The following is a 9,825-nucleotide window of genomic DNA, read 5'->3' as shown; positions in this document are numbered from 1 at the left end:
CTTAGCGGGCTATTCATTTCAATAAATAAAAAAAATTATCGAAAATGTATATTCCCAATTGTTTTTTTATATACTGTACTTCGTGTGACGTTACTTGAGGTTTTAATCTTGGATTTTTTATTTAAACGTGGTTCATAATCTAAAATTAAAAACAAAAAATATTTTACACCTATTCTAGCGTCATGGAAATAAGTTTTTTTCATTTCTAAATAGAAAATATTCGGTAGGTAGGTGAGTAAGAAGAAAAAAATAATTAAATGTCTATGACTTATTTCTATGTTGTCTATGACAAAACGGCAAAGATTTGACGTTTCTTCTCGAGTTCCACAGAAAAATCGAAATATACATGTCAAAACCGCGCGGATTCGCCGACTTCTAAAATAACCTTTGCGTGATTAAAAAAATATTTCGTTTTAATAAGTTAAGTAGTGACTTGCAGTACGTCTTTTGGTTACGCTATAGATTGACACGCATTGCTTTATTTGATTCAACTCGTTCGCCTCAGATATTTCGTTTTCTGAATAATCTAATTTGCAATATTTCCTCTGAAAAATCTTCCGTATCGTAATTTTCGTTCGACTTTAAAATTTTGAGATAAAATGGCTGATTTCGATTACTCTAAACTTATTGATTTCCTTGAACTAGTTGGCCGTCTAAAGGTTAGTGTTATATTAGATCAATAATATCAGTTTGTAATATATCGTTTTGACTGTCCTCATTATTACACCCTATATGTTCCAGCATGTTAAGAGAACCGGTTGGGTAATCAGAAATATTCCCGACTGCGAATCCATCGCTGGCCATATGTACAGAATGGGAATGATGACCTTCTTATTACATGGAACAAGTGACTTGGATAGGTTGAAATGCTTAGAACTTGGTAAGAAATAACTTCATTTTACTCTCAGAAAGTAATGTACTTTTGACTTTCTATTAGTTTGTCCTTCACCATATGATGTTATTTATAAACCCGACCGTTTCATATATTAAAAAGTAATCATTCGGTTTTTTAGTTTATTGTGCATCTATCTGCTTTTACGGAGCTGAATAATTATACAATCGATTTATTTATTCACCGTACTATATTTAATTTACATTTTTTGAGACATAAATCCCAACTCCATGGGACCAAAGTCCTGTGCCGAATTGGCAATAGCGTAACAAATATACAAAATAAGAAACATCAATAAATTATCCATGGGCGGGGAACAATCACATAAGTCAACTTAATATATATTTTTTTTATTTGCTCATCTTGTATGCAACTGTATCCACACGTGTTTTAAAACACGTAAGTCAAATAATGTTTTTATGGATAATATTATCAATGTACATACAATAAATTTATTTGTTATCGGCTACAAAAAAGGTTTTCTCACTGGGAAATCCCGTGCCGAGGAATACATTTTATAAGTTTTTTGACTGAGTATTTTTAATTTTCACATATCCTATCCATATACGTATTTTATTTCTTTACTTACATTTTTCAATTTGTAACCCTCTTTTTGGTTCCGAGGCCATTAAACATTTATTTAATGCTAATTATAAATATCGCTAGCCCAAAGCAACATATATCTCTGAAGTGCATGTTCTGAGATAATCGGACCTTGAGGTTTGCAAAGGGTCTCACTGAATTCAATTATTTGAAGTAGATTATGAATACTATATTTTCACTTGGCTTAACTATCCAACTTCAATATTTTATCATTTGAAAACATTAATTTATTTCATTAATTCATCTCAAAATCAGAAATTTCAGGTTTATCTCACTTGCTTTGGGCTAGATGATGATAAAAATATGATTTTTGTAAATTAATTAAGGCTTTGGTGGCAGGTAAAAAAAAAAAATGAATGCAAAATACTCACATTATGTTTAAAAATTTATCCTAAAGATTCAAATAGATCAATGATTTATTTCAATTTCTAACCCACCCGTTAAATTCTTTAAAAATGAATATGTGTGTGTGTAATAATCTACTCAAAACTAATTTCTAGCATTAGTGCACGACCTGGCAGAATGCATTGTTGGAGACTTGACTCCATTTTGTGGTGTCACACCAGAAGAAAAACATAGACGGGAAGACGAAGCAATGAAAGATATTGCAAAACTTGCGGGATCTTCGGGAACCCTACTCTACAACTTATACAAGGTATATTTCACTTTGAAAACTTAAAATCAAACTGTAATATTATGTTATTTATTTAAACTTTTGAACATGGTGGCATGGATGCACACTGGAGTGGCAAGGTCTGAAGTCCGGGCCCGATAATTAAGTAAGTAAGTATGGAGTAATGTCTCCCTACCAAATAAAATAATAAATGAATGGAGCTTCCTCACCTTTGATGATTCTCTTTTAATAAATTTATTTAGTTTTAACAGTAATTAAAAAAAGTCAAAGGTTAAGGGATGAGGAAATAGAGTGGAGGAGGGGGATTTTCATAATATAGTTGACCAATTCAAAATTTCGATATAATAATAAAATAAACATAATTAAAGGAACATAAACTTATTACACACTGACAAATGTTTCATTTTACAGTGTTTCAAAAAGTTTTTTTTTGAAGTCACAAAATTTTGTACTAAAAATATCTAAATGGGGACAAAGTAAATTAAATTTGGAGCAGCTACGATAAATAAACGAGTTTTGAACATAATTTTTTTTGGGCAATGAATTATAAAAAAAATGAACTTGTCGTGTTGACTTTACGGGACAATTGATTGAAATACGCTTTAAGAGATATGGAGTATCGAAAAATTGTTTAAAATTTTGAAGAGGAAATACAGATCAGAAATGCTTCTACGTTTAGTAAGGGAAGTTAAACTATGAAAGGAAGAAGAGACTTCATACGAGTCAAAATATGTAAGAGATTTACGATCCAGAAGTTTAAGGAATCTATTCTGTATTTTATCTAGTTGTGATATATAAATGTATCTGTTTTTCCATTCTTTCGCCATCCATTCGTTCCACGTGACCTACCCATCTTCAGTAAGCTTCATGTCTATTATACTTTGTAAAAAAGCAATTAAATACATCATATAAAGCATCATGGCCCCAAATATTTTTTATATTAGTACTCATTAAAAATATCTATTTGTCTATACACTTAAAACATGTTATGTGAAAACTAATCTCAATTAACAAATACTTAAATGACACTAAAAGAGTGTTAAAATATGATATGATACTAAATTTTAATATGTTGACTAATTAATTACACTACAGTCCTGTTTAACCTAATTTAATCGAACGGATGAGGCTTCAATTAAACGAAAACTCGGTTAAACCGGAAAATATGTGCATAGAATGAATAAAAATATGAAATTTCTAAAAACACATAAAAACATTCCTGCATGGTGGAATACAAAACTAAACCAAGAATGTAATGAAATATGATATTTTCTTTTGCTTCATATGAGAAGAATATTTCTTTAGAACTCAATCTCTAATGCGTTTAATGAGAAGCAGCTCAGCAGATGTTTCCTCTTGTGTTTCAAGGAATGGTTGTTCTAAATGGTTTGGCTCTTTTTTTTCTGCGATGGACCATCATCGTCACCGGAGCTGAGCTCACCTGTCCGGTGATTTGAACATGCGGCAACAATGCCATCTTGCAATGAACCAGCCACATCAGACAGAATTCAAAACATAACTGACAGGTGTCCTTGGACAGCAACAATAGTGTGGAGGAGGGCTATGTCTGTAGACAGTCAACGCTACAAGTTCTCGCGCAGCGCCAGCCTAATGTTTGTGTACAGTTCTTGCACCCGCGACGCTAACTGTATAAAAGCAGTATAGAATATAATAATACAAAAAGTATTTCGGTGAATCGGTTGATCCAAAAATTCAGTTAAATGGGAATGTAGTGTATATCGTTATATTATCACTGAAGGATTTAACTACAGTGACAAAGGTTCAGTTCTTGGCTGGATTTTCAATGAAATCAAAGGAGTTGTAGACTGTCTTACAAACATAGCGAAATAGAAAAACGAATCATTCATCCTCAAAAGAAAAATAATTCGTATTTTGTCAAAATGCACACAAAATAAAGACCTAAATCATGTAATCACTATGAGATAACGCCTGTGTCATTGGCATATTTTTAGTGTAACACTCGCAGGCAGAGTCTTAAAAATGAAATGAAATTTTGTCTCATGTGTTTCAGGAGTATGAATCTCAGTCAAGCCCCGAAGCCAAGTTCGTGAAGGAATTGGACCGGTTCGATCTTGCGCTTCAGGCTTTTGAATATGAGAAGAGTGAAAAATCTCCCCGTCTCCTCGAAGAAATTTTTAAAGCAACGCAAGGAAAATTCAAACATCCACTTATAACAGGGTTAGTTACAGAACTAGAAAAGAGAAGGACAGATTTTGATAGTCAGGGTAGTAGTGAAAATGTTACAGAAACTCACTCTACATAATTAATTAATTGTTTGGCAGCGGTATAAATTTTACTATGGTTTCAAAACAATTATCCTACTGCTTACTTACAAAGACATTTTAAATTATTATTTATGTTTTATAAAATGGTGTGTTTTTTATTTGTCATATTTATCTATTCTTATTTGAAGGGTACAATGAAAAAGAAGAATGAACCCTCTTTTATGGGACACTGGGTTTATATATCAAATAGGTTTTCAATTAACGTAAAATATGTTTTTACGTACCACCAAAGAAAAAACTAACAAGCACGTCTACTTAAAATTGTAAAAAAAACTCCTTTCTTGAACAGACAAAAACGAGCTTGTTGCACAATCTACAATTACAATTTGTGAGACAGGGAACCACATTTTGTTATTTTAAAATACTTTATTCTATTAAAGCCATTTTTTCAGAAGGAAAAAATGACTTAAATATCTCAAAGATAGAAAAAATGCAATGAGCCCGTTAGAACCATGTACCATTTATTTGTTATTACATAATCTCAGTTAGACTTAAAATGGAATGTTTAAGTTGTAATTGTGTATTTCAAAATATCGTTGACGGAAATCCGTCACAAGGTAACTGAAACTCAAATATCGACACTTTAGAGAAGAGAGATTAAAATGTTTTTTGTTTTTTTATCTGTGTTCTGTAAAATTACGGATTTTTTTGACATGTAGGTAAATCTTACTTTACAATTATATATCGTCGGGTTTCTGGAACAAATTAGTAACTACAAATTTTTGAAAAGTGAGATCTCTTCATAACTGGCATAAAATAATCTTTGTTCAAAAACTAAATAGGAATATTTCATAATTGATGAGTACAAGAAATAATGGTTTATAATATTCTACCTGTGGAATAACCCGCTAAGCCTCTTCTTTAGAGGCTTGTCAGCAGGTGGGAAATAGGATATGGAAGGAAGTTATGAAAAATATACCACAACACCCAGACCAATTGAGAAAAATTATTTCTTAGATTTTTTTCTTGCAACTGTCAGGAATCGAACTTGCGACGCTAGTTTCACAGTTAGCTGTCTTACCAACTGCGCCACGGCGCCTGTATTTAACTGTAAAAGTTGAGTATCTCAACTAGTGAAATATTAGTTACCAACTTGTGCCAGAAACCTGACGTTATTCAACTTGCTGTTTTATTTTAATTGTTGATTTGGAAAGAGCTTTAAACTTTACACTTACAATATCTCACTAAGTCAAATGTTACTCACCAACTTGTTCCAGTAACTCGACGGTATAATTATTTTTTTGTTGTTTTTGCTAGCAGTGTTTGAATATATTTTCTGCCAAATGGCATAATTAAATGACGTAGATGGTGATATTACATACGCGGTGATAGATTGCCGTTGACAATATGTACTTTTTTAATGCAGTATAAGCTTTTAGAATATATTGCTGTGTGCATCGTAGTCAAATTTGCTAACATCCCTATTCTACAAGGCAGTTTTAGAGAGAAACTTACCATGCTTCTGGACCGTTTTAATCATTTCTCATATTGAAGAAAACTGTATTTTTTGTCTGTTGTCATTTACAATCTATGTTTTTCTTCAGGATAAATTATGAATATGGCTAGTATATGGTCTATAAGAAACACATTTTTAAAAGTTACCTAATGCATAATATTGTTAATGGTGTCATTAATTGACCATACTCTTGTCATAATCCAATTCTACTTAATTCGCACACTGGATGCAATGTTCATAAAAATCTTTAAAAAAAGGTTCTTGATAATATTGCATACGGCCAGGACATATATTGTCTATCAAATAAACTGAATGTTCAACCAGCTGTAACTTTACGTAGAATTGGGGAAAGTGATGTTTTTTACTTAAAAATATAGATCTATTCTCATAGAAAAAGATTCATAACTCAAAACACCCAAAATGTGGACAAGCGAAGTTTGTCAAATAAGTAAATTAATTGATTTATTTATATAGGTTCAGTGAAAAAAGAAGTAACCCCCACTATTTGAAAAATTTACATTTTTGCATGAAAATGTTCATCAGTGTTCAGTATCTAGAAAAAGATTTTAACCCGCAAATAAAAATGTTTATCAAAAATATTTTTTTTATTAATAAAATATATAGGTTTGAAAAACAAAGAGCGCAAGAGGTGAAACTACCCAATACCATTATAATTATTTAATTAATAAACTTATAAAACATATTGACATCCAACTTATTGATCGTTTGATGATCATTAAAATATTTTAACCCCTTTTTATTTCATGCCCATTAAAAGTTTTGTTTTTAACCATGAGAGAAATTCAAGTAAGTGTTTTTACTGTTCATCAGGTCATTCTGTAAAATTTTACTTTTATGGGTTATCGCCTTTTACCTGAACATGGTTGATATATAATGGAAGATAAAAATAAAAAAATTAGGTAGATAATCTTAGAAAAATAGTTTATTATTGAAGGATACCCAGATATCTGCCTTAGGGGCTCCCCGAATATCCCGTATCCAGCCAAACCACTATCAGTTTCATCACTAATATTATAATTTTCTGTTCATTTTTAATTGATCCTCTAATAAAACATCCTGGAAGTTTCCTTATGTTGTATTGCAATGGAAAGGTGTTACCTGTCACTCGAGATTTAGTTCTGATTTCATTAAACTACCGAGAATTTTATATTATCAATTCTATTACCATTTTTAAATTTAATTATAATAATAAATAAGAGGTTCATTTATAGCTATTTTCGTAGAATAATTACTTCAAAAGTGCTTTACAATTTTGTTCTTATCTGCATACGAGGTGTGTCCAATAAATACGCATATTAGGGTTATAAAAACATTATTTTACAAAATTTAATCTACATCAATCTTGTCTCCTTTAAAATACTCTCCATTTATCACTAGGCACTTGTTCCATCTTCTTTTCCGCTGTTCAAAGCTCCTGAAAGTCCTCGGCAGTTAGGCTTTTTAGTTTCCTTGTCGTTTCTTGTTTTATTGTTTGCACATCCTCCCAGTGGTGTCCCCTCATCACCATTTCGCATTTTGGGAAAAGCAAAAAGTCAGAGGGGGCAAGATCTGGCGAATAAGGAGGATGTTCAAGGATTTTTTGTCAAAAATTCACAGACAAAAAACGCTGAATGATCCGGCATCAGAACTTGAGCATGATTTTAGCACAGTATTTTTAAACCCAAATGTTCAGTTAAAATTGTGTGCGCTGTTGATTTACCAAAGTTTAATTCATCAGCGATAATCCGCACAGTTTTTCAACGGGGACAAGGGACCTCACACGATCAATGTTTTCTATCAACACAAGAGGTTAAAGGTCGTCCAGATCTTGCATCATCCTTGGCTCATCTCAGCCATCTTTAAAATTCTTTATCCACTTAAAAACTGATGTTTTCTTCAGAGCACTATCACCATAAACAACCCTCAACATATCTGTAATTTCTGAACTTGAACTTTTCCCAAGCTTTACCAAAAACTTGAAATTGAGTCGTTGCTCAGTGAATTTGTCAATTTCTATTTCGACAGACAGCTAAAACACTTACTACAGAAAAAAACGCTAGAGACACAGTGCATACAAATTCACAGTCGTATGAGTACTGACTGCTCATTGGCTTGTTAGACAACACGTGAGTTAGTAGGCAGGGCTACACATCGCGTCATAGCCGCCATATTGGATCAGTTCGCGTATTAAAACTACCTGGTAACATACCAACTAAACCAACTTATTTTTCATATTATATTATTATTATCAAACATCTGATTTTATAATTGTCGTCTCCTGAGTATAATTATAATTTATAATTTGATTAAAACATAATAGCCAGTCAAAACATTACAAATATTACATTGTTTTTGATCGGGATATTTTTGTTTTTTATTTTACAATAAAACATAGTATAAAAAGTATTTTCCAATACGGAATTTCTTCATAGGGATGCAATAATAAAACTGAAATATTGCTAGATTTTCTAGAATATTAATGTGAATTTTTTTTTTTTATAATTTTACCAATAATTCACCCTTGTGTGTGGATTTAAAAATCAGATACATTTTTTAATGTAGTTAGTACAATTGTCTGCCAAAACAAAATTATCAACTTGTTTGGCAGGTGTGTGAGTGTTTATGTAATTGTATACGAAGATTCCTGTGGTTGTCTACCAGCTCTTCTCGGTAATTTTCTCTCATTTTTGGTATGTGGGTGTTTTGACACTTAATGTGCAAAGAGTTTACTTCTTATTAACGTGTAAATAAGGAAGTGGCATATTATTGTAATTTTTCATGCAGTTAGTTCATCCTCTCAATTAATCAACCAAGTCTTTATGTCTTTCCCCTGTCACCGGGATTAAACCAATTAAAATGAATAGACCCTTTTAGTACTTCTCATTTAACACAAAATTTACATGCTTATAGGTGAAAATTTCAGTGTTTAAATTATTTATATGTATATTGTTTTAAATAGGTTCATGTTTCTTACCAATAGCTTTTCTTTAAAGACGAATTTAGTTATCAATAAATTAGAAGTTCTTGACTTTGATATCAGTAAGATTGACTTTTTAAACTTGTGGAAATACCGCTGCGTAGTAATATTATAGTGATATTAGTTTTCTTCTTTAGCTCCCAACACCATACCGTCGCTAAATGCGCTTACTTATATTGTGATTGTATTTTTGTAATTAGCTACATCATGTTAATACAATATTACGTCAGAAAAACTTTAAGCATAAAATCTCACTAAAAGAAACTCACAAAAAAATACTAAATAGTTAATAATACTGGTATAGTTTTTACGTAATTAAATATTATATTTGTAGGTATTTGACAATTTTGTGATTTGCTTATATTTAAGTTAAGTATTTGCAACCTACCTCTTGTTTTATTATAGATTAAATAAACATTTAAACATATGATTATTTTTATTTTTTATTTCTATACCTGACAATAAAGTATAATGATTACTTGACTACAGTTTACTTTTGTTTTTTACTGCAGCTTTAAGGCTTTGATTTGTTTAGATTCTATTTTAGCAAGAAAACGGTTTGTAGATAAGTGCTCCTTAATTTTGGTGTCATCATATTGTCAAGCCTGTCAACACTGTTGAGTTGGAGAGCGCAGCTTCATGAGTTCCGAAGCCACGGCACGACAACCCGAGAGACTTCTGCTATCCACTTCGCCGCCGCTGGTGTTTTAAAAGTTTTCTTTCTTAGCACAGCAAACAATAATCAATGCTCTTTACTACAATTGCACCGCCCTTCATATCGATGATGGAAAGGAAAAAGTTTACAGAAGACCCAATGAAAGTTTGTTTTTTACTTATAAAAAATTGCATATTTTAATTATGTAGGAATCACGCCAAAATAATAGGCATATTAGAGATTTTTTTATCAATTAAAAAATAATAACCTTTATTGGCTCTTCTGAAAAGCCGCTACATATA

General features: G+C 31.4%; 1 protein-coding gene across 1 annotated transcript; it reads left to right on the top strand.

Annotated features, from left to right (window-relative positions):
- The first annotated feature begins 319 nt into the window (after window positions 1-319).
- On the top strand, window positions 320-6,379 carry LOC148270830 (5'-deoxynucleotidase HDDC2-like). Its single transcript, XM_088242160.1, has 4 exons — window positions 320-659; window positions 742-880; window positions 1,996-2,150; window positions 4,162-6,379. Exons 1-4 carry the CDS (start codon window positions 600-602, stop codon window positions 4,411-4,413), a joined length of 606 nt encoding a protein of 201 aa, XP_088098286.1. The 5' UTR covers window positions 320-599; the 3' UTR covers window positions 4,414-6,379.
- Window positions 6,380-9,825: the final 3,446 nt, after the last annotated feature.

Source organism: Micrasema longulum, unplaced genomic scaffold (assembly GCF_059751315.1).
Source record: "Micrasema longulum isolate JH-2025_06_02 unplaced genomic scaffold, ASM5975131v1 h1tg003361l, whole genome shotgun sequence".
In the NCBI taxonomy this organism is placed as follows: domain Eukaryota; kingdom Metazoa; phylum Arthropoda; class Insecta; order Trichoptera; family Brachycentridae; genus Micrasema; species Micrasema longulum.
The sequence above is the reverse complement of the archived record's forward strand: the minus strand, read 5'-3'. Positions and strand labels throughout refer to the sequence as shown.